Raw genomic sequence first — 26112 nt, 5'->3', positions numbered from 1 at the left:
TGTCTCTCATAATTTATTTTGTTAGGGTGCAACAAGCTGGTTCAATATACAAACAAGGAAGGCAACCTAGTACATACAATGGCCCCGATGAACTCCCAAACTGATAACACACCGATTTAAAAGAGTCAGCATCTACCAGGGCATCTACTGACAAACAGTTTTACAAATGGCTTCAATTAATGCCTCATCTAGGTGAGGAAGGGGATTCAGTCAAACCAAGAGATTCAGTCAAGCAGTTCTTGTTCAGAGAATAGCAGCCCTGCCTTAAGATCATTTGACTGTGAAATAGAGATGACAGACATACCAATCACTACTAACATGCTAATAAGAGCTGTGTGTCTGGAGAATGGGACATTTGTGTTTTTTACAAATAAATCCATATGACTTTGACAACTAGCTTCAAGAGAAATCTAAAGCTGATAAATTCAGTATTGCCAGTCTTAACACGCTCATGGTCAGGGGAGCTGGTTTCCAAATGACCTAAATGATCAAGCCTTTCCACATGTATCTCACAGTAAAGGGAGAAATTAACAGAAAAGTAATTGTCATTTTAAATGCCTGATGATTTATCTATAAAATATCTATACTATCACTATACAACAGGACAAACACACACTTATGCATATACAACAATGTAACATTCATCATTAATCAGAGAAGAACTCAAGCTGTTGTGTAGTTTCTGGACCAGAGTCACACAGCCTGTGTTAGCATCCAAACACAGACATAAAATCTTAATTCTATCCACTTAGAAAAACGGATGAGTAAGTTTATTTTTAACTTGAGTCCATGGGCATTTCTTCAAGATAGGCTGGGACTTTCTTCTGTCTGTCATAGGAAAACCATGTGTGTAAAAGGTTCAGGGAAAACACTGACACTTGAACTGGAGGCCAACAGCGGCAGGAAATGGATTTTAACAGCTTTGAGCGTTAATTTTATTCCTCTCGGAGCAGCTTTGAATCATAACAACATCATTTTGATATTATGTTTCCAGTACTTAATTAAGGAAAACGTTAAAATGCCAAACTACATGCAAATGATGAGCTTTCAGATAGGATTCCTGAATGTTATAAGAGACAGTGTTAGGCCTATGAGCACCCATGCATACAAGTGTGCACAACCAACCTACACATTTCTAACAGGCAGTTATACATCAGGCTAGCCAGTGTTCCCCAGATAGTACAATACTACAGCAGATAAAATGAGTCTATCAAAGCACCAATGGATATATTGCCTGGTAAGTTAGAATAAGAGGAGAAGAGGGGAGGATTGACAACAACAAACAAACATAACCTATTCAAAATAAAATAATACATCTCTTGACAAAGTATAGCCACTAAACCATCTTCCCTCCCCCTCTTTCCTGGGAGACAAGCTTGGTGATTCAAGAATCTACCATTTGTTTTCCTTCCTTCATGAACTGGAGAAAAGTGGTCAACCAGCCCTCCAATAGCTATACAGGCTGATCATCTCTAGTTTTAAAATCTAAACTCTGAGCTGGCAAGATGGTTCACTTGATGAAGATGGTAGCTAAGCAGGACTATCAACCTGAGTTTGGTCTCCAAAACCCATAATGCAGTGCTTCTCACCATGTGGGTCGTGACCCCTTTGGGGTCACATACCCTGCATATCAGATATTTACATTATGATTCATCACAGTAGCAAAATTGCAGTTATGAAATAGCAATGAAGTAACTGTATGGTTGCTGATCACAACATGAGGAACTGTATTAAAGGGTTGCAGCATCAGGAAGGTTGAGGACCACCACCATAATGGACGGCATGAACTAACTCCTGATAGCTGCTCTCTGACCTCCACACATGTACTGTGGCAAATGTATGTTGGGATACTGATGTTATTACACCACAAGTAGAAAAATCCCACACCTGAGCTCAAGTGACAGTTGGCAGTCAACGTACAGGCACATTAAGAAATAACTTTAGCTATGCACGTGTTATAAAGCATTAATATCAACTAAACACACCTGGGAAAGGACCCTCAATGAAAATGCTTGCATCAGACTGGCCTGTGGGCAAACTCTGGGACACTTTCTTGATTGCTAATTGATGTGTGAGAGCCCCAGGTACTGTGGGTGGCACCATCCCTAGGCAGGTGAGCCTGAGCTGTACAGAAAGGGAGAAGACATGAGCCCAAAAGCAGCCCATAAGCAGTTTCTCCAAGGTCTGTGCCCAGGTTCCTGCGTGAGTTTCTGTCCTTTTGATAACTATGACCAGGAAGAGAAAATAAATTATTTCATTCCCCAGGTTTGTTTGGATCCTGGTGTTTATTACAGCAGCAGAAAGGCAAACTAGGCTAGGTCCCATCATTGAATTGTTTCATTACGTGTACACAAATATTACATCTCAAGGACATTGGTCCCAAGCACTTCAGAAAGGGGACACTTAACCTCCACTATAGAAGGCATTCTCACCAGTATCTGATTTGTAAGGAACAGTATGGCCTTCTCACTTGCCCACACACAGATCTCTAGTTTGGTGTCTGAGCCCTTGGATCTTCCCAGTCATCCTGCAGAGATTCCCCTCGGAGTAATCAGCATGCTGGCTGGGAGGTGCTGTGCAGTCAAGGGTGCCGCTGAGTAAAAAAGCCATCAACAGTCTTACCCAGCTATGCACCCTGGGCTGCATTAACAACCAGTTTGGTAAGATGTGCCCATGGCTGCAATAGTAGCAAGAATGCTATGGGAAACCAACTGCTTTCTGACTGAATTTAAGGTTCACTCCTCAGGAGGAAATGCATGCCTGATACTCTCAAGATCCAATGATGGGAGAATTCAAGGGTCCCACAAGAGAACCTACAACTGTTATCTTGTAAATAGACATAGTCAAACTGCCCTCTAAGTTCCTATCTCTATACCCACAGACCTAGCAAGGCTCTCAGACCTCATCTGAGAGGGCTTTTTATTTGTTTTCTGTGCAGTAGAGGACAGTTAAGCAAAAAGTCACAACTGATGACAGTCCAGAGCTAAGTTCAGTGGACTGCACAGACACAAATGGACCATCTATGTCACAGAGCACTCTTTCACCCCAGGGCTCAGGGACCACTGCAGAAGAGGGAGTAGAAAGACAACAGGGGTCGGGGAGTGGAGGGCTGGATCCAAACAATGTCTTCTGGATATGGCAGGACTAGACCCACCCATCAACTCACAGAGGCATGGGACCTGCACAGACTTAAGCTGCCAAGCCTACCAGAGGAGCTACTGCCAGCTGATAGCTTCTGAGGGAGGGAAAGCCACTTTTCTTTCAGGGTGCATTTCCTGGTAGGCTGACCACACTCTGGTGGACAGTGGATGCCGTGCCCATGAACGTATGCACAGCACAAATCTAAATTAGTGAGCTATAAAAAACAACAACAACAAGAGGACATGCAGTTGGGAGGGGGCGGGATAAGTGGAGGGATGCAGGAGTAAGTGGTGGGTAGATACGACCAAAATCTATTATGTGCATGTATACAATTCTCACAATTAGTAAAGATAGATTATTTTATTAAATTTTTTTCATTTAATATATGTTAATCAAATTCTTTCCCCTCCTCCAACTTCTCCCGGATCCTTACCCCCATCTCCCTACCCACCAACTTCATGTTCTTTATCTCTCTCAAAAAGAAAATGGGCAGAAAGACTGTAAGAGCCTGAAGTGGTGACTGACAGACACAACAATGCTGGTGTACACATGAAGCCACACACACTGTGACAGCACACAAGACCTGCACAGGTTAAACCAGACATGATCCTAGCACGAAGAAGAGGGAATGGACACAAATCCCAATGAGAAGCTACTTGCAACTAACACCTGCTGGGAAAGGAAAAATCAGCTTTCTCCACTGGATTGTCTTTGAATGTCTTACGTACTTCTCTATGAAGAGACACCACAGCCAAGGCAATTTACAAAAGAAAGCATTTAACTGCGGGTTTGATTAGTTTCAGAGGGTGAGCCGATGGCCATCATGAGAGGGAGAAGTCAGGCGGGCAGGTGGGCAGGCAGGCAGGCAGTGGAGAAGTAGTTGAGAACTTACATCAGATCTACAAGTGTGACAGAGAGCAACTGGCCTGATGTAGCCCCCAGTGACACACCCTCCAACAAGGCCACATCTCCTAATCCTTCTACCAACTGGGGACCAAGGATTAAAACATATAAGCCTATGGGGCCCATAACCATTGAGCCCACCACAATGAGTATACCACCCACACCACGGCAGGCTACATGCCCAGGGGCAGGTGGCCAACACAAAGCAGACTCCATGGTGTGTGTGTGTGTGTGTGTGTGTGTGTGTGCGCACATGCATGCAGTGAACTTTCCATGTGAACATATGTATAACATGTATAATTTATTTTTGTGAGTATTTTTGAATTATTAGGGATCACAAGCCAATGTGATATATGTGACAAATGTTATAACTTAGGATCACCAAAAAAAAAACCAAACAAACAAAAAACCCAAACCTTTCAAGAATAAAGTGTCACAGAATTAGGTCCCCAGTGTGGGACTCAGCTGTCTGCCCTTCTCACTTTGTGTATTTCCACAATCTTTGCTCTGAAGCACCCCCTGCTGGGGACACTGTCTCAGCACATTTGAGTTCCTGGGGATCTTTGTTTTGGTTTTGGTTGTTGTCTGAAATGCTCACAAATGACCTCACAATAATACAGCTGTTGTTGAGGGAGCTCCGAGCTAACCTAAAACACACCAGTGTCTCTCCTCTACTGTGTCCCTTCAAGAGCACTTCACCAACCACACTAAAGCGCTCACATCTTCCTACCCAGTCAAATGACAGCTGCTTTTTTGTGCTATGCCCCAGGGGCCCAGGAAGGGTCCCCAGGCACTGCAGTGTGACACGTACAGGAGGGACCGTGAACAGAAGTGGCCTGAGGTCCCTGGAAGGCAGGTGAGGAGGCAGGGGTGATCAGAGCCTGAGGGACAGGGTGATCCACAGATGTTGGCCAGGAAGCAAAAGGGAAGCTGCTGGTCTCAATCACCTGTTGAATGGTGCAAACCTCACAAAAATACCCCAGGAAGAAACAGAAGCTTGGTGGGAGGCTGCAATGGCTAGCCAGGGACAACAGCACCCACAGCCAAGAGCACCTAGCTACAGAAGGGTGCCCCTGGAAAGCTGGCACCTGGACACATGTCACAGCTGAGTAGCCAAAACAAATCAACCCAGCAAATGGCTCTGGAAAAGCCATACCCCACCCCTTTCTCTAATTCCTTCCTTTGTGGCTACTGGAGAAACTGAAAGAAGCATACCTTCCCAACCTTGCCTGACACTCAGAGCCACAACAGGAAGAAAGCAGAGAAATTAGAATTCAGCTTGGACTGCAATGGACTACAGTGACTACACCTAAATGCCACAGTCAGACACTCAAGCTACTCCTTTCCTGGAATCCATTAATTCTTTCTGCACAAGGTGAAAAAGACTTGTACAGATAGGCTGAAGCAGAAGTGAAGGAAGGAGGTTATTCATGAGGTCGAACCTAGAATATAAAGTAAAGTTCTGTTAAGTCCCAGGTGAGAATGACCTGTCCAAGCAGAAAGGTCAGAGGCCTCAGCACAGGAACACAGAATAGACAGACACACACATGCATGCACGCACACACGCATGCAGAGAGAGAGAGAGAAGGGGGGGAAGAAGGGAGGAAATGGAGAAGCAGCCACAGAGAAACACAGAATAGTCACACAGATAGGAAGTAGAGGAGCAATCATGGAGGAACACAAGATAGTTCTCTCTCTCTCTCTCTCTCTCTCTCTCTCTCTCTCTCTCTCTCTCTCTCTCTCTCTCACACACACACACACACACACACAGAGGAAGTAGAGGAGAAGCTGTCAGGTGGTGGATGACAGAGATGATGGGAAGAAGTGATTTTCATGGGCAGTGAGTTTCAAATTTGCAAGATGAAGAAGTTCTCAAGATGGATGGAGGTGACAGTTGCAAACGGATGTAAATGTTCTTGATGCCACTGACCTTAAAATGGTAAATTCCATACTTTTTAAAAGTTAAAATAAACTAGCACTAATCCAGTTGCTTCTATCAGATACAGGTAGAGATTTGTGCCAACAGTTATGTGTTAAGCTCTGTTTCTTCCCTTAGACAGGGATTAAGGATACTGGTGCTCAATTTCAACATCCCTGTAATCCTAGCAACCAAATAAGCTGGATTAAGTAGACTTTCTGGGAGCTGGATTGTAGTTCAGTGGGTATCGTGCTTGCCCAGCATGCATGAAGCCATGGGTGTGATCCCCAACACTACACAAGCCTGCATGGAAGCATATATCTATCCACCAGGCACTCTGGAGTAACAGGCAGCAAGCTCATAAAGTCAAGTCATCCTTAGCTACAAAATAAGTTCAAGGCTAGCCTGGGCTACACAAGACTATCTCAAAACAAAAGCAATGAAATTATTACTTCCAACATTTACAAGTTCTCTAGGGAATCGAATTTCCTATTTTATGAAAAAGCCAGAGGGAATAAAATTTGAATATTAAATATACTATTTTAAGTTTCCATCATTAATACTCCTGTTCAAAAAGGTAAAGAGAAAGACATAAGACTTAGCATTTTAATTTTTTGGTAACATAATCACCCAGTTGTTCTTACTAAGATAAAGGTGCCAATGTGTATTATTTGTATAAATGGTACCTGGGGAAGCCACACAACAGGAAGCTAACACAGAAACAATCTACTGAGATGGGAGATAAGAGCAAACATGTAAGAAAAACGACTGTAGTAACCACATCGGAAAAGCTGGTGTGGTGAGGAGTTATCAAGGAAATAGAACAAACCCTGTAAATTCATTTTGAGCATATTCTTTTAAAATCTGGAGAATTTTCCTGAGAATGGCCAGGCCATGGGACTCCTGTGATCTAACACTGTTGAGTGTGACTGGGCTCCTGGAAAGTGTCCTCCACAGGAGCAGGCTGTACGTGGCCCCAGGATAGGGATGTGCTGACTCCTGATCAGATAAAGAACAACTGAAAACGCCACACATGAGACATTGTCCCCTTTCTTCTGTTTTAAATTTAAAGTGTCCCTTTCCAGTCCTACTTGTCTTTCAGAAAAGAGATGTTCCTCAGTGTGCTGACAGGTCTCTGGTGGGTAGGGGTCCCGCTCTCACTAAGACACCCAGAGTTCCTCTTCCTCTAACAACAAACTTCTCTTAGTTCACAGACAGAAACTCTCCATCTTACTGCGAGAACTCCTAAGTTTCTTCACAGCTGACTCTCAAGATACAGTTACAACATGGCCATCTACTTCAAGAGCACAGCACTTCAGTAATTATTGTTAAGACCTCCAAGGGACGTGTGAGCATTTATAAAACGGGAAAATGACTAAAAGATGCCGAGTGAAGAAACATTATATGGATGAAGAAAGCACAGAAGAGACTCTCACATTCTCACCTGGGCCATCGGGAAATAATTTACAAGACTATGGTATTGATCTCTGGAATATTCATCTACTTTTACACATATAACCATAAGCATTGTTTGTTTTTATTAAGATTTTAATGTTAATCCTTAGCCATCAGAGAAATGCAAATAAAAATGACTTTGAGAGTCCATCTTACACCTGTCAGAGTGGTGATAGCTCATGCTGGACAGGATGTGGAGCAAGGGGAACACCCCTCCAATGCTGGTAGGAATAAAAATGCAGTTTCTCAAAAAATTGGGAATGGACCTACCTCAAGACCCAGCTATACCAATCTTGGCCATTTACCCAAAGGACTCTCTACCATACCACAAGGACACCTGCTCAGCTATGTTCACACAGCTTCATTTGTAACAGCCAGAAACTAGAAACAACCCAGTTGCCCATCAACTGAAGAATGGATGGAGAAAATGTGATGCATTTACACAATGGATTACTACTCAGTGTTAAACTCAATGGCATCATGAAATTTGCTGGCAAATAGATGGAACTAGAAAAAAACATCCTGAGTGAGGCAACCCAGACCCAGAAAGATAACATGGTATGTGCTCACTTACAGGTGGATATTAGCTGTAAAGGATGACCATGCTACAATCCATAGATCCAAAGAAGCTAAGTAACAAGGAGGGCTCAAGGATGAACGCAGAGATCTCCCAGGAAAGGAGAAAGAGAATAGATTTCTAGGGTGGACTGGGGACAGGTGGGATTGGGAACGGGAGGGATAAAGTGGGTGGAGAGAAAATACCAAGGGAAATGACTAGAATTGGGGGTACTTGGAGGAGGGCTGGATACCTAGTGCAATGGGAACTCCACAGAATCTACAAGAGTGACCCTAGCAAAGACTCCCAGTAATGGAGGACACAAAGTCTGAACCAGCCATCTTCTGTAACCAGACAAGGCCTCCAAGTGGAGGGATTGGAACACCAACCCACCCACAAAACCTTCACCGATACAATATGTCCTGCCTATAGTGTTCTGGGACCAGAGTCTAGCAGAATCATCATCAAAGAGACCAAAGGGACTTGATCCAGCAACTAAAGGGAGCAGACACAGAGTCTCACAGCCAAACATTGGGAGGAGCTCAGGAAGTCTGGCAGAGGACGGGGAGGAAAGATCAGAGGAACCAGAGGGTTCAGGGACACCAAGAGATCACAGCCCACAGAATCAACTGGCTGGGACTCATGGGGGATGGCAGAGGTCAGGGAGCCTGTATGGATATGCCCTAGATCCTCTGCACATATGTTATAGCTGAGTAACTTGCTGTTCTTGTGGGGTTCCTAACACTAAAAGTGGGGGCTGTCTCTGATTCTTCTGCCTGTTTGTGGGACCCTTTCCCTCCTACTGGGTTGCTTTGTCCAGCCTTCATATGATGGCATGTACCTATTATTATTGTAGCATATTATGCCATGTTTGGTTGATGTCCTTGGGAAACCTGCTCTTTTCTGAGGGGAGACAAAGAGGGGTGGATCTGGAGGAAAGGGAAGGTGGGGAGAGATACTGGGAGGAGAAGGAGGGAGGGAAAATGAAGTTAGGATATAATATATGTAAGAAGAATAAAATAATAATAAAGATTTTAATGTTGAAATTAAGTTAACAGATTTACCAGCTTCATTATTAATAATCAATTTGAATAGCACTATTTTTAAAATACTCATTCTTGTACTTCTACCATCTATGGGACATCTACATATACATATAACATAAATATTTAAACGTGCACATGAGACAAGGTCTTTGAGGATGAAAGCTCACAGTATACAATACCTCAGCTCCCCCCATCCATTTGGGCTCATCAGGAAACTCAGCACACAGAATATCTTCTGACTGATCTGTCCCCAGGACATGGTAGCAGAGCTTCTGGTGGAGATTGGTGGACGTCTCTGTCCCTGAGGAATAAAACATGTTTACTGAAATGCAGTTGGCAGTCTGAAGGCAATTTCTACTACATCCATCACACGATGCTAACAACATTTCAAAGTATATAGCTGAAGGATGCCAAGGTTAAAAAACAAGTAGGTCATGTTCCTACATACCAGCAACAAACAGGAATTGTTACCATAGCAATCCGAAAAATTAAAGAACTCATTGTAAATCTAACAAAGTATGCACAAGGAAGGTCTACACAGGAAAAATAAAAAACCGCCCCAAAGAAACAAAATAACCAAAACTTAGAGATACTCCATGCTCGTGGAGAAGGCAGTTCAGTGTTACCAACATGTAAACTCCTCTTGACGTGACCCATAGGTACAATGCCAGGATTTCAGTATGTTAATTTGTGGATAGGAACTGTCCTGGTGGTTTAGTTTGCTTTTTGCCAACTTGAAACAATCTAGAGTTATCTGGGAAAAGGAACCTCAATTACCAAAATGCCTACAGGCCATGTGATAAGGGTATTTTCTTGATTGATGAATGATGTGGGAAGGCCCAGCCCACAGTGGGCAGTGCCACCCCTGGGTAAGTGGTCCTGGGGCGTATAAGCAACAAACTGAGCAAGACATAAGGACCAAGCCAGTATGCAGCATCCTTCCATGGTCTCTGCTTCAGTTCCCGCCCTGACTTCCATCAGTGATAGAATATTACCTGGAAGTGTAAGATGAAATAAACCCTTTCCTCCCCAAATTGCTTTTGGTCATGGTCTTTATCACAGCAACAGAAAGCAAACTAAGACATGAACAAACTGACTTTCAAGTTTACGTGGAGGACATAAAGACTGAGATAACTGACAACACTGAAGAGGAAGAACAAAGTTGGAGGAATGATACTGTCCAACGTGAAGACTTGCTACCATCTGGGATGGGTGTGAACTTGTCATCCCAGCACTCCAGGGAAGAGGCAACTGTAACCAATCTGAAATTTAGCCAGGTCTACAAAGCAAGGTTCTGTTTTAAAACAAAAGATTTAAGGCTACAAGAGAGGAGGCTGGAAATCCGAGGGCAGTGGAATACCTTAGTAGAAACCAGAAAAGGAAACCAAATGGAGGAAAAAGGAATTAGCTAGAGGGGAGAAGAGGCATAAGTGGGGTGAAGGTGAGAACAAAGTATAATAACAAAAACATGTGAAGGGGTCAGGATGACACCATTACTTTGAATTATAACCTAAAAATTAAATGAAGAAAATGTTACATGACTCATGATATGAGGCACAAGCAAAATAGGTAAGCAAAAAGTTTAGCAACAGAATCAAGAGCCCAGAAACAGACCCACATAAATAAAGTCTGTTGATCTCTAATAAGCAATCAAAGGAAATATAGTGTAATAAATACTAGATTTTCAATAAGTGGTACTAGAAAAAAAGCAAATCTGGATATAAACTTTATATTCCTCCCAAAAATTAACTCAAAGATCATAGACCAAAACATAAAACACTGAACTATAAAACTCCTATAAGATAAAGTAGGAGAAATGTAGGTGGCCTTAGAGTAGGAGTCACTTTTTAGATATGACAATAACAATAAAATAACTCAACCATTAAAATTACACTTGGCCAAAGACCCTACTGGAAGACTGAAAAGTCACAGATGGGGACAAAATCTTTACAAAATACCTGAATGTCAGAGAGCTATTAACTAAAGCATGCAAAGACCTGGTAAGGCTCAAAAGTAGGAAAAGCAAAAGCCAATCAAACAGTAGGTCAGAGGCAGAGAGTAAGTAAGCTGAAAATAAGGGATCCACATCGTGTGGCCAGGAAACCAATCATAGCAAAAGGCAGAGCTACTGAACCCACCCTGAGAACACTCAGACAATGGTGGGGGGGAGCCAGGAACCCTCACTCTTTAGGAATGAAAATGCCACAGGCTTTGGAGGATGGTTCTGGGGTTTCTCACCTTAAGATCTGGCAACATGCTGCTTAGAATTCATCACAAGGATCAAAAACATCCACACAGAAATCTACCCATGATAGCAACTTAGTACATAACTGCTAAAACAAGGAAACAACCCAAGTGTCCCTCGGTGTCTGAATAGGTAAGTATGGCAATGGGCTGTTATTCCTCACTAAAAAGGAAAGAGTCAGCCAGGCACGGTGGCACATGCCTTTAGTCCCAGCATTTGGGAGACAGGCAGATCTCTTGAGTTTGAGTCCAGCCTGATCTACAGAGTGAGTTCCAGAACAGCTGTGGTGGTTTGAAAGAAAATGGCCCCAAAGGGAGTGGCACTATTAGGAGGTGTGGCCTTGTTGGAGAAAGTGTGTTACTGTGGGAGAAGTTTTTTTGAGAACTCTTTTGCTCAAGCTTCCCTCAGTGTGATAGTCAGTCTACTTCCTATTCCCTGAAAGATGTAGGACTCTTAGCTCCAGCACCACATCTGCCTGCAGTCATGCTTCCCTTTATGATCATACTGCACTGAACCTCTGAAACTGTGAGATACCCTCAATTAAAAGTTTTCTTTTCTTTTTCTTTTTTTTTTTTTTTTTGGGTCGGGGGGGGGTTGAGACAGGGCTTCTCTGTGTAGCTTTGGAGCCTATCCTGGCACTCGCTCTGGAGACCAGGCTGGCCTCGAACTCACAGAGATCCACCTGCCTCTCAAGTGCTGGAATTAAAGGTTTGGGCCACCAACTCCTGACCTAAATGTTTTCTTCATACGAGTTGCTGTGTTCACAGTGTCTCTTCACAGCAATAATAAACCCAAACAAAGACAACAGCCTAGGCTACACAGAGAAACCCTGTTTCAGAAAAACAAAAACAAGAAACAGGAAAGAGCCAAGAGCCATGGAGTATGGGACAAAGACCTAACAACAGGAGTTGATTTGAAGAGGCTATATTCGTATGGCACCATCTTTAGAACTAAAACAGACAGGAAAGGTACCGAGCATGGCAGCACGCACCTGTCCCCTGCACCTGAGAGGCTGTGGCAGACAGACCTAAGTTCAAGGCCAGTTTGGGCAACAGTGAGACCCTATCTGAAAATGAGGAAAATGAAAGGTCAGGTGTCCCCAGGCAACAGGGAAGGGAAGGGACTAGGTGTAGCACAAAATACTTTCAAGGCAATGAAAATCATCTGTAGTGGGGACAGTCATAACTGGTAGTCCAAGTGCATTGTATGCACAACAGCAAGAGTAACCTAAAGGGGGGTGGGAGGGTGCTGGTCTACAGAGCGAGTTCTAGGACAGCCAGGGCTATACAGAGAAACCCTGTCCTGAAAAAAAATAATAATAAAATAAAAAGGTAAACCTAATGTACACTACAGACTCTGGGTAATGAATGATGTGTTACTGCAGGTTAGCAGTAACACAATTATTCCTCACTCTGGTGAAGACATCAAGGACACATGTGTGTACCTTTTAACTCTGCTGTGAATTAATGCTTATTATTCAAAATGTTAGGCACCAGCTGCTTATCACCAGAAAGCAATTCACATATATTTGCTGATTTTACAGACTACTATGAGACTAAACTTTACATTCTCATTGTGAAAACTTACTAAGTTATGGGGGCAATAAATAATATCAAAATGTAAAAACACTTTATAGTACTTAAGGACCCTAACTTTTTAAGGACACTGGTAGGAAGAGCAGTGAACTGCTATGTCAATCATAACCCCTCCACCACATACACCACACCAAAACAAACAAGCAAACAAAAAACAAAACAAAAACAAACAAAACAGCAAAATTATTTTGCTACATGAAAAAGTTGGAAATGTCTGGTACGACAAGCAGTGTCAATCAAATTAGTTTCCTCTTCAGTCACAAAAAGTCACATGGTCTTGTACAATATGCTACACTGACGTGCTCACATACCATCGCTCTTCCCATCCTGCTTCGGGTACGAGTTGTAGAACATCCCCTTCCCATCATGGGTCCAGGCCATACAGGTGAACTTGACTCTCTCCAGCACATCAGGAAGCTCTTTGGCACCATCAACTTTCATGAACTTGATGGTCACCCAGTCTGAGCCACTGGCACTCAGACCATAGGCAAAGTATTCACCGTCTTCACTGAAGGCATAACCTATCGGGCACAGGAGACAGTCACGTGTGACACACAACTCTTCGTCTTGCCCACTGTGGTGACAATGAAGGATATAGGAAATTAGTGGTGAGCAAACCTGGGCTCGGCTGAGGTCGTGAGGGCATCACCATTATGACGACAAGGCCCCTTCACCTCCTTAGGTCATACTTACTTCCTTGATAAAATATAGCCTTGGATTATATGCCTGCCCAATAAGATATTCTGACATTTTTATAATCCAATGGGTAGCTTAGCTAAAAGCAGAGCTCATCTGGGACACGCAGCATATTTTATTTATACCCTAAAGGGAATAAGTAGGGAAAATCTGCCTTTATAGTAACGACATAGCACATAACAGAATTAAACTGTAGCCATTAAGTGACTTTTGGGATGGACTCCAGAGCACTTGAGAACACTCTACAGCCTCATTTTCGGAGCATTACTGGCACTCAAAGATTATACTCTTACCATGGCATCACAGGCTCAGGTGAATAGAGCAAGGAAGGATCAGAGTACACAGTCCAAAAGAAACAGAGGACACCTGTCTGCCGAGTGCCATGCCACATCCAACTCCTTGGGGATCCAACAATGCCCCCCACTCCTACCCTGTGAAAGTTCCCTGATAGACAGTCTTGTTTTATGTTGGCTTTTATAGTTACATTACCAAGCTATCCTAGTGGAATAAGATTCAGATACCAGTAATTTCCTGGGAAGCTTGCTAAATTTTATTGGGTATCTAAAATTTATAGGAGGCTCAATTATTACCAGGGAACTTCAATTAGTAGGAAACCACTTTAAAATGTGCTAACATGCTTATTGAAAAAACTTCAGGTAAAAATGAAATAGAACATTATTTTGATTAAAAGCCTGTGTAAGGACTCATATGCCAGGTCTCAGGCCTAACTCACCTTTGCATTAATCATGATCTTGTTTGCAGCAGACACCTAAAGAAACCACAGCACTGCATCACTGGGGTGAGAGGTATTAGGACTCGGCCCCCTTGATGGGATGGATGCAAGACAGACCTTAGTGAAAACTACATGGATTCTTTTGCAGGAAACATGACTACCTTAGAACTATACCATTAAATTATTTCTAAGCCACGGGCTCAGATTCATGGAAATACTAAAATACTCTGATGAAGGTAGCTGGTACCTCACTTCCAATACACGCTAAGCCTATTTGGGAGGGCCAAAGAGGACCACCAAGTAAAGAGGCACAGCCAGAAATGGCAAGAAATGCCTGCATAAAGGTCTTTGTCTAGATCCAGTGAAATGGATCTGCCTTTCCCCTCCCACTGAGCAGCAGGCACCACTGTTCCAACTTCACAAATCTAGAGAGCCAAACCTGCACTGTGCTTTGGCATAGAATGGACAGCATAGGAGAGATGCTGAGCTAAGCCCCGTCATTAGGAACAGCTGGTGTGTTAAGAGGTAATTTAACCATGTAATCACTAAACCACAGAATTCGAGAATTACCTACTTCTTCCTTACCATAAAACTCTGCTCATAGCACAAACTGAGGCTTGTCTTCTCTATGGCCTTAGAGGAGGCTACACTGGGAGCATAGCTAATGCTGACACAGAGCACCTGCAGGCAAGATGCAATTAGACTCAGCATCTTCATGGTACAAAGCTGTTCAATTCCACAAGACTGAGGGTTTTTGCTTTTAATCCTAACAAACTGTCAATATTCTGATCAGCCTCCCCCATTTATAGTGGGAACATTCCTTGCACAGCTGAAGTTTCTTGCAACAGGGCTGAAGTATTTCTAGTCAGAAAGGTCTGAGATGTTATGGGAAATGATAATACTTCAACATCCATTGACTCTAGTGACTTATTCTCTAGCTCTGTGTCATGCTTCCAGAGTGAGAAAGATGAATGTGACTATTCATGTGTTCTAAATCAGTGTACAAAGTTATCTTTCCTAATATTGTATATGCATCTGTTCTACAATATGTTCCACACCCTGCCTGAAATCTCAAGACTTCAGAGCTCCAAATGACGCTGCAAGGACTCCCAAGGGCCCGGTGCACAGCACTTACCTCGGAGTGCTACTGTGCCATCATCAGACAGGGTGTTGGGGTCGAGAAACACCCTGGCTTCCCCCTCTAAGGAGTCTTGCACATATAATACACGTTGGTTCTGCAAACCTGTATTGTAAAAATAAAAATACCTGGGGACAGAAATTCCCTGTATTTAGCTGTGGTATTTTCTATTGGTGGAGAAGATCAAACACATGAAGCAAATTTCACAGGACTACACATAGAAGCAGCTGCCATCAAGCTGAGACAGGAACAGGAGGATGAGATGAAGTCGTTACCCTCCTCCCCCATACACTTGACAGTTTGTCACTTAGCTGCTTTCTTTCAGTATGCAAATAATTTATTGTAGTTTTGGTATGTGAGCTAGAGACAAATAAAGACCAATTTGCTAAAAATAGCCCTGGCAGTCACTATCTCTTCTAAATGGGGAAGGAAGCAGATTTTCTACAGTAAAATTCTGGTCTGTTTTCACAGCCTGGCTGGGTGCCAGGAGTGAAGGGCCTGTGCATTCAGGCTCTGTGGGTCACAAAGTCACCATGCTCACCAAACAACCAAACAAATGGGCAGGACTGTGTTCTGGTTAGACTTACTTATAAAAACAGGTGGCAGGCAGGGTTTGGCACACTGACCCTACTTTGCAGTATCTGTGTGAGATGGGGAGGGCCTAAGAAATTCCAGAGTAAATGTGTGACAGTGTGTCCAAAGGACAACAGATTATGTTCAAGTGGATTCAAGAAAGAGGAACAGGAGGGCTCAATTCACAGGCTCCACTTTGTGGCCCATTCTTGAATAGAAATGCACATATAATAAACCCTTCTCAAGTACTACAAGCTGAAGAAAATATCAGGTGGAAACAAATCTACCCTGCTGCGTATGAGTCACAGGCTCACCCACTAACCACGGGAAGAGCCCCATAATCTACTTTCACAGGCGGTATCACTGCCAAATGTCTTAACTGCTACTTTATACATAAGGACAGCACTCAGCAATACAAAAATTCTTCTCATGTTCAAACATAACAATCACTTCCTTTTATAAACTGGTAAGTTAGTTCAAATGTATACTTAGCTATGGCTGGCCTGGAACTCACAGAGTTCCACCTGCCTCTGCCTCCCAAGCACTGGGATTGAAGGCATGCGCCACCATGCCTACCCTGTACTTGGCCATTTTGGCATTCAGGGGAGCTGTAGAGATGGCTCAGTGGGTAAAGGGCTTCGTATTGCATGAAGACCTGAGCTGGGCTCTTCAACACAGACACAAAAGCTAGGCACTGTGCTTCATGCCATAACCTAGCACCGACAACTCCAGGTTCTGAGACGGACCCTGACTCAAATAGTAGTGTAGAAGCAGGCAGTAGTGGTGAGCACGCCTTTACTCCCAGCATTCAAGATGCAGAGGCAGGTGGATCTTTGTGAGTTTGAGACCAGGCTGCTCTACACAGTGAATTCTAGGACAGTCAGAGCTATGTAGGGAGATCCTGTCTCAATGAAAAAAAAAAAAAAAACAAAAACAAAAAACAAAAAAAACAGTGAAAAGCAACAGAGGAAAAACCTAATGTCAACCTCTGGCGTGTGCACATTGTCCCTCCCCCCGCACCCCCCCACACACTTTTTAAAAAGAAAACATCAAGCTGGAGTGAAAAGAAACGAATACAAGCAACCTCACATACCGCTTTCCTTTCTTGAAGTGGCAGCTGTACTTGGGGTAGTCATACAGTTCAGTCATTCTCTCCTTGTATAAACCTCTGATTGGACACTGCTCAAGAAACGGCACTGTGATCTTGTTCTGTGCCTCCACGAAAGCCTGCAGAGAATTAAGAAGGACAAAGGGAAAATCAAATATAAAATGTCCCATGGGAAACACTATCCTTTAGCATACATCGGCAAAAGCATATTTCCGAAGGTGTGATGGCGCATGCCTATAATCCAGTCAGGAGACTGAGGCAGGACCAGTGAGCCATGTCTCCAGCCAGAGAAGATTCTTTCTTGAGGTCAATTTTCATATAAGAAAGCTGAATCTTGAAGTGGTTTGAAAAGCTATCCAACATATACAGATAGGGGGTGGAGTTGGTTTTTAAATCTATGCTCTATTATAATAAACACACTGTACCACACAGTTCAGTCATATCCTATTAATAATATATATTTACTTACAAAGTCTCAGGGCTTCAAGGTCAAATTTAGGAGAAATACGTAAGCACTAAGTCAATGACTTTCCTTTCTCACATCATCTAAAATCTACCACTATGTCAACTCCAATCAGAGAATTTCAATAAAATATGCAACTGAAAACTATTTAGAATTTAGAAAAATGGAAGTGACAGTGAGTAAGCATGTCAACAATTATGGTTTATAAAGAAGGGAAGAAGTCAGGAGACCTTAGGGATGAAGGCAGGAGAATAGCCTCATTCCTACACTCAATTGTATCCTGCAGTGCAGTGACAATTTTTAGCTACCATATACTGACTGTACAGAATATTGGTTTCATCGTGGTTTCTTTAAACATGCATATAATGCACTTTGAAGTGGTCACTGAACCCCATTACCCTTCTGTCTTCATTTCCCTAGGTGGTTTACAACACTGTAAAATCTTGGCCCTGTGTTGTTAGAAATGAAGCAGGTGTAACTGTACTGGAACAATCTACAGACGGGGGGTGGGGGGGGTTTGAGTGGGGGGGCGCGACAGTAACTGAGCACATGATGTGCTAGACGGCACAATAGCATCACCTTCAATCTAACTCTGGATACAGCTTAAGCTATTGGGGTCCATCTAGGATCCAAGTGGACAGATAAGTCTGGGTTCTCCCTACCTCAATTTCATGCTGGCAGAAGCAGTGCCAAAACCCATTAATGTTTATATGGCTTCAAAAGAGACGAATGCTGTATATGAATATAGTAATTAACAGAGTTTTTGTAATTCAAGAAACATAATTCAAACCAGCTAAAATGGAGTCCCTCAAATTACCACTCTCAATTGTTTATTGCTATGGATGGACAAACTGCCACCTCTGGCCTAGAGAATAAGACCCCGTTTCAAAAAAGACTGGTTTAACCTTGCTCTGCTTTTGCAGGTCCTGGAGCTAAGAAAGGTGTGTGCATGTGAGTGTGTGTGTGTGCATGAGTGTGTGGGTGTACATGTGGACAGATAAGTATGCGTGCATGTGTGTGTATATATGTGTTGTGTAACAGTTTCCTCCTAGATGAAGCATTCTATCTTTCAGGGAAGCTCCTTAAACAGGAAGATAAATTCAAAAGCTCTTCAGGGAGCCCCTCCCTCCCTCCCAGAGTAAGCAAAGCCAAGCTGCAAAGAAAAATCTCAGAGCCCAGTTGCCAAGACTCCTAATGAGCTGAGCTGCAACGATTCCTAGACCAGACCAGCTGCCTGAAAGAAGCAGAAACAACTGAGATGCTTGGAAGAGGTTGAGATCAACCGAGGCTCCCGGGAAGGGCACTGTCTAACCTGTTGAGCAGCCTGCAGATGTGCAGTGAGCTCCAGGTTCCCAGCTTTGGGAGCTGTCACCATGCTGGGTGGGCAGCTTTGGTGATGCAGCTGTCTTTGAGTCATTTCTGCTCCTGAAAGTAACCCCAATGAAACTCATGGTTCATCAAGCTGGACTTGGTGGTATCCATAATCTGGTCTGTCTTCATCAGTAGACATGAATGTTGCATCTCCCCAGGAAGTTTTGTCATTCAACAGCATATATGTAGAGGTCAGAGGTCAACATTGGGTGTCTTCCTCCATTGCTCTCCATCTCATCTTTTGGAGTCAGGGTCTCTCATTGAACTTGGAACTTGTCAATCAGCTAGATCACCTGGCTGGCAAGCTGCAGGCATCTTCCTGCCTCTGCCTCACCGGTGCTGGGATTCCTGGTGTGTGCTATTATGCCTGGCTTTCTATACAGGTGCTGGAAACCCGAACTCATGGTTGTGTGGCAAGACTTTACCCACTGAGCTGCTACCCAGTTCCTAGAGTTTTTCTGTTTTTAAAGGGTTGGGGTAGAGGGCTAGGTGGGAGTAGCTCACTGGTAGAGCACTTGCCTAGAATTCGAGACCCTGGGTTTGATTCCCAGTCCTTCAAGGAAAGAAAAATAGAGGAGAGGAAAGGGAAAGAAAAGAACAAAGGAAGGAAAGAGAAAGAGTGAACTGGAGGCGGACAAAGGTCCACAAGACTGTGGTGACTGAAATAGCTACTATGTGGCACGGCACAGTCTGCTGACCCCATCTGGTCTGACTAAGAGTGTGAAGGAGGAATCACACAGTAGCAACAGTTTGGAGATCAGTGTCCAAGAGCGTGACCTAATTTTATTATGAAAGGGAATGCCATGCCTGCTTCAAAGACAGTGTCAGAGCATGGTGGTAAAATCACGCATCAAGTTGACACAGCAGTTTGTTATTCTTGAATGTACTGTAATAAATTTATAGTATATATGTGATACATATTATAATACTGACTACATGCAGTTGAGACTGAGATTGTTTTTATTCTAACAACAGAAACAGTGAGACATTCTAGATGTGGAGATGAAGGAGAAGGGATACATGACCTGAGCCAACTGTGAGATTTTCTGCCATCCATGTGGCTTTCCTCAGGTCTAGCATGTAAGATCTTGGCACTGTGAAGGCAGTGATGGGACCAAGGCAAACCTCTGCCATCACACGACACATTCTATTGGAGACAGACACAAAACAAGTGCTAGAGTTTTGTAGTGTTCAGCTCCCAGAACTCCCAGAGGGAGCCCAGTGGAGCAAGGCCACTGCTCAAAGCACCAGCTACAGACCATAGCTGGTTCCTGATTGCTGGCAACTAGCAGGCTCACTATAAGACAAGACTGAAACTAAAAATGTTGAAATCTTTACAGCATTTTGACACTCTGTGATATCTTTGTCACAGTGAATAACACAGTCAATCCTGCTTTGGAAATGTACAAACAAGACAACTGTCATAGAGCTTGAAGACAGAAAGAAGGCATTTACTGGATTAGGTGGCCAGGCACGGAAGCTCTTGGTGAAGAAGGGACTGTCTTCAACTGAGGCCAGACAGCCGGGGAGAGCAGCCAGGCAAGGCAGAGCAGGGGTGTGGCAAAGACAACAGCAGGGCTTGACAGGTATGAGGAAGAGAATGGCCAGCAGGCACGGACTGAGGCTGGAGGACCTGGTGTCTAGGAAGCAAATTTCAAGGTCTAGCCTTTCATCCAAATGCAAATGAGTCACGAGTGGTCAAGGACACAGGGAATGTGGTCATCCTGTAAAAAGATCACACTACTTTGGTAGAGAACACACTATAGGACTACAAAAGTGGAGAGAGGGCCAGTCAGGAAACTGAAGCAATGGTACAGGTTAGACTCAATGCCAAATGCAGCAGCTGGACTCCAAAAGGAATGGGAGTGGCCACGGCCTGGGCGGCAAAACAGAAAGGACACAGTGGTCTGCAGTGTTGATGGCAACTTTCTAGAGGGCCTTGCCAAGATATTCTAAGAATGAAAACAGCAAGCTGAGGGTCTGGCTGATGCCTCCTTCCCACCAGGCTCTGCATCCAGCCTGGCATCAGGCTGCACTCTGGCCCCAGAGACCCAGAGTCAACAGACGGCTATGATCTTGTGTTTCCTTTTGCTTCTCTAACCTACTGCACACCCCCAAACCACAGCAGATGCTCCCCACTGTGAATGCACCCTGGCTGTCCTCACAGGAAAGTGTCTGCAAGGTAACCCCAGGCAGAATCACACTGCAAGGGATTGTATATTCATTCAATCCAGGCTTGCCATCTCCCACCCACAAACGTTAGTCAATTACTTTAAATAGAGCAATATTTAAAGACTGATGTCTTCGAAGTCAAGTGCTGAGATATAAAACCCAACAGTGTTCAAATGCTAAAGCCAAGCTCTTCATCACCCTGACTTCGTAAGTAGAGCCCTTCATGGGCGGCAAGGTGGGGCAGGGCAGGGCGCTTTACCAGGATGTCCAATTCTTTCGCTCTCTTAATTACATATATTGTAAACTGTACATATATATAGTTCTAGCTTCTTGATCTAAGAATAAGAACAAGTTTGGGAGAAGAGAGGTCAGAAATGAGGGTAAGAAGAGAAAAATTGTTTGGGAAGACATGACCTAGTGAAGGGAGTTCAAACCTCACTTCTCAAGGGGCTTCGGCCACCACAATAACAAGCAGAATGTACTAAAGTCGGTGACTCACAGTCCCTTAACATATATGCAGGTGAGCCTCTGAAGGGGAATGAGGTAAGGGGTTTTTTCTTCATGTGCACATGAATACACTTCTTTACTCAAAGCCAAGAAACTCTCTTCACATCTCACTTTCTTTGGTATTAAATAGGACATTTAAAGCACAGCAGAGGCTATGAACAGTGGCCACACCTGTAATCCAGCACTTAGGAATCAGAGGCAGACAAGTCATGGATTCAAGGCTGGCCTGTGCTATCCAATGAGACCCCATGGAAGAGATAGGTGACAGAGATCGGGGAGAGGCAAGTTTGAGCTGCACAAGATGGCTACACCCTAGACATCCGCTGCACACAACTGTGACTACATTTAGTGCTCATCAGGCACATATGACCTTCTCTGAGGTAGAGCTTGTGATACACATTCTTAACACAACTAAAAAACAAGAACATTGTTACTTAGATAAGAGAGGCTGTGTTTGGGAGCTGATGGCTCAATGACCCTCCTGCCTTCAAAAGGAATGTTTCAAATTGTCTCCCCCCCCCCCCATGCCTCACTTTCCTAAACAAAATAATCAAGACCTATGGTAAGAGCCAGGCACTGTCTCATTTAGACATGGAATCTAAAGAGGTCACTTTCCAGTGGCAAGAAGTGAAATGGGGGTTGTCAGAGGTCAGAGGTCAGGGTGGTAGGCAGTGGGTATTACTGGGGAGATGTTGATCAAAGGACACAAAAGTTCAGTTAGGAGGAAAAAGTTCCACAAATCTAGTGTACACCATGGTGACTAGAGTTAATGATAATGCCGTGCATCTGAAAACTGGTTAGAGTAGACTTTAAGTGTTGTCACCACAAAAATAGTATGTGAGGTGAAATACTTCATAGCTTGACTTAGACATTTTGCAATGTTTAGATACATGAAAATAGATTGAAAACTACAAAGAAGTGATTGTTAACCTGTCATCTAAAAACATGTATTTAGGGAGTATAGATGCAGATCCATTACTGATTGCCTTATATAATACGTGTATTCTAGCGCTGCCTTTCTAAGATGAGGTGTAACCTGAAAGCGTAGTTCACTAAAATAAGACATACGCACATTCTACAATTCTTACAGAAACAGGATGCCCACAGTGACTCGGGAACGTCTCCATATAACATAATGCACAAGAGATGAATTAGGAACAGGACACATGCTACAGAAGAAAAAGGGTGGGGTGGAGCCCTCCACATAAGGGTCAATGTAGCACAAATTCTCTTTGGTCTTAATAATAAAAACTCAGAGTCAGCTATCAGGGGGTGAAAGCTGAAGGATCAGAGAAGCAGAGCAGCCAGCTACTAGGTTCTCACCTCTACCAATGCTCAGACCAAAGGGGTGATCCTGTCCCTACGAATCCTCAGACTGCCTTATATTCCCCTCTCTGCCCAACCATATTACTCCTCTCTCCAACTCTCTAGTGCTGGGATTAAAGGCATGTGATGAGATCACTCTATATGAGCTGTTTCTCTTTTAGACAGATTCAATCTTGTGTAGCCCAGGCTGGCCTTGAATTCACAGAGATCCATCTGCCTCTGTCTCCTAAATGCTGGGATTAAAGGTGTCTGCCACCACTGCCTGGTCTCTATGGCTAACTAATGGCTTAGCTCTACACTCTGATCTTCAGGCAAGCTTTATTTGTTATGGCATAAACAAAATATCACCGTAGATCAATCCTGTCTCTTCGAATGCCACCATCAAGTAAGGATAGTGCTTCTACTTGCCACAGATTGAGATAATTCCTGCTGCATCAACAGTCAGCTCTCCAAACCCTCACGGGACTCAACTAATCATGGATCAAAAGCATTTGGAAAAAACAACTGCATCTGCACTAGACACATAGATTTCTTCCCTCCTCTCATCATTATCCCTTAAACAATGCAACAAACACACAATTCTGTACTAGGTTTTGTAGGTAATCTAAGGATGCTGAAGTGCACAGTCACAAACCATTTTACATCAGGAGCCTGAGCATTCGAAGGTTCTGGTGCTCATGGAAGGTCTTGGCCTCAATCCCCTGCAGATGCCCGGTGACTAACATGATTACCACCAAGTAAACCAGCTTCTGGAGGAAGTGGCTGGTGTCCAGCAAGGCCTGGCAGGAAACTACAATCAATCCAGAGTGCAAAGCTGAGTGTCCAGAAAGTCAGTGGGGACACATGTGTGGGTCCCTTCTACTTTAGCAGAGCTCTTCCAGGGAAGGGACACCCATGGACAATAGCAGGACAAGGGATGGCAGAGCTCCCTCCAGAGGCCAAGAGATTCAGGACCTAAAGAGATCATGGTTGGCAGGCCACGTGGGGTCTCCTACGAGCCCAGTCAGGTCTCCCTCCACGGCTCTGCTTGTCCCTGAAACAGCTTGTTTTCACACTGGGGCTAGTTACTGTCAATCAAGGCTCGAGGAATGAGAAACCCTCATTTGACTATAGAGTCAAGCACCATTCATCACCTATTCAAAGCTAAAATTTTAACCTCATTTGGGTCTGAGGCTCTTACTGGCCAAACGTCTAGTAAAGAAACTTAAAATTCAATCCTAAATACCTAATTATTAAAAAATAAAACAGAGGAAATCTTCTCCTGAATAATCAATAAGCAAATCCAACACACAGTAAGTGTATTTGGAAAATACAAAGAAGACATGGAGCAAGAGATATGGCTCAGTGAACTGACTGCTGTGAGAGCTGGAGACCCGGGCTGGAAATCACTGGGGCTTAGCTGGACCAGCCTGTCTAGCTGAACTAGTGAGCTGCAGGCTGGGTAAAAGATCATGAGAAGTGGCCAGAAAGAAGTGTGTGTGTGTGTGTGTGTGTGTGTGTGTGTGTGTGTGTGTGTAGAGAGAGAGAGAGAGAGAGAGAGAGAGAGAGAGAGAGAGAGAGAGAGAGAGAGAGAGAGAGAGAGAACTGACTATTCTAAGTTAAAGTTGTTGAGATGTGCTCAGTTGGGAAAGAAAGCCCGACCCCTGCTGGCCAACCAGAGTATCCACTCCTCAGATCCAGGGCCAGCACAAAATCCACAGGGAGAGCCCATTTGGTCTAGTGCACAATATTTAATTAGGGCTGCACAGGGAAGAGCTTGGGACTGAGTACACACCTGGATATGCTGAGCACCGAGAGCAGAGGTCTCCCTGTGCCTAATGACGAACATCTGATCCACCTGAGTGCTGTGAACACCACAAAAGACTAAGCTGGAAAGCAACAACCAGCTGGGCCCTCAGCCGTGGACTCAAGGCCAACCCTGACCCATGAGGCCTTATCATTTCCAACTGCTCACTCTTACTCAGGATCTAGGGTCCCAGTGCTGGCACCTCAGTCTGACCAGCATTACAGCTGTATGCAGTCTCCAGCCTGTGCTATCTGTCCTCTGCATTCTTCTGTAAGGAAATCCTGCTCATCTTAATGGCAGCTCCCCATCAATTCTTGTCCACAAAGCAAGGCAACAGATGCTTTCTTGAGATTAGAGGCAAACACTGGTAGATAGGTAACCCCATCTTAGGAGCCATCAGGCTGTAAGGACTGAGAAACCTAAAGAAACAAGACCTTTCCCTACTCGATAGCAGTCAGCTAGGAAACATACAGTAACCTAATGGGACAAAGAGCCCGGTTCCACACACACTTCCAGCTCAGACCCTGGGTAAAAGACACACACCCTGGCCTCCATGAAGCAACACTGGGCTACAAGACACTTTCCTTGGGTTTTAGACATGCTAATCACGAGGCCTGACAGACAGTTCTAGGTGCCCACAGTTTGCTGAACAAGGTAAGAATGGTCATCCAGAACCAGGAGAGGCTGATGGGAACTTGTTGTCGTCCCGTCCCGTCCCCCCAAGCCCCCTCCCCCCTCCAAAAAAAAAGTCTATATCTACTTATCATCAAGGGAAACTAAACCAAGCATTCCTTTTTTTTTTTTTTAAAGAAAGCTTGCAACATTGTTTTATTAGTTTACTAATTACCTATGTGGTATTCTACCTGCATGCATGCCTGTATGTCAGAAGAGGGCATCAGATCTCACTATAAATGGTTGTGAGTCACCATGCTGGGAATTGAACTTAGGTCCTCTGGAAGAGCAGCCACTGCTCTTAACCTCTGAGCCATTTCTCCAGCCCCAAGCATTCATATTTTAAAAAGAATAAGAAACAGTAGAAATTTTAAAAAGCATAACTTGTAAGTCAAAGAACTACTTTTTGTTTTGTTTTGTTTTAAAGAAAAAGCACATTCAGCCAAACTCTGGTCAAACTAAAGAGGAGGAGGCAGACATTCAAAATTAGAAGGGACACAGAAATACAACAGTGAGATAGTGGAATCTAACGCCCTACCTCACACTAGCAAACTAAAACACCTTGGTAAAATGGAAAGTCCCTGAGAAATACCGATGATTAAAACTGGTCCAGAAAAGTCCTCAACAGAGTGACGGAAAATCTTGGAAAGGCTCACAAGTTAACCTTACTATACCGACTTGCCCCACATAGCTCTATAGACAGGTCTC

At 43.8% G+C, this 26112-nt stretch overlaps 1 protein-coding gene across 2 annotated transcripts in view; it reads right to left on the bottom strand.

Annotated features, from left to right (window-relative positions):
• Window positions 1–26112, bottom strand: part of Prep (prolyl endopeptidase) — a 96847-nt gene that overhangs the window by 57806 nt on the left and 12929 nt on the right. For both annotated transcript variants that reach the window (XM_027401900.2, XM_027401901.2), the window contains exons 3-6: window positions 17093–17226; window positions 15424–15554; window positions 13171–13380; window positions 9199–9320 (exon numbers count right to left, since the gene is read on the bottom strand). In XM_027401900.2, the coding sequence (XP_027257701.1) occupies window positions 9199–9320; window positions 13171–13380; window positions 15424–15554; window positions 17093–17226 (597 nt within the window). The remainder of the gene's footprint in view (window positions 1–9198; window positions 9321–13170; window positions 13381–15423; window positions 15555–17092; window positions 17227–26112) is intronic.

This window comes from Cricetulus griseus, chromosome 2, assembly GCF_003668045.3.
Source record: "Cricetulus griseus strain 17A/GY chromosome 2, alternate assembly CriGri-PICRH-1.0, whole genome shotgun sequence".
NCBI lineage: Eukaryota > Metazoa > Chordata > Mammalia > Rodentia > Cricetidae > Cricetulus > Cricetulus griseus.
Note: the sequence above shows the minus strand (reverse complement) of the source record. Positions and strands in the feature narration are given on the sequence as shown.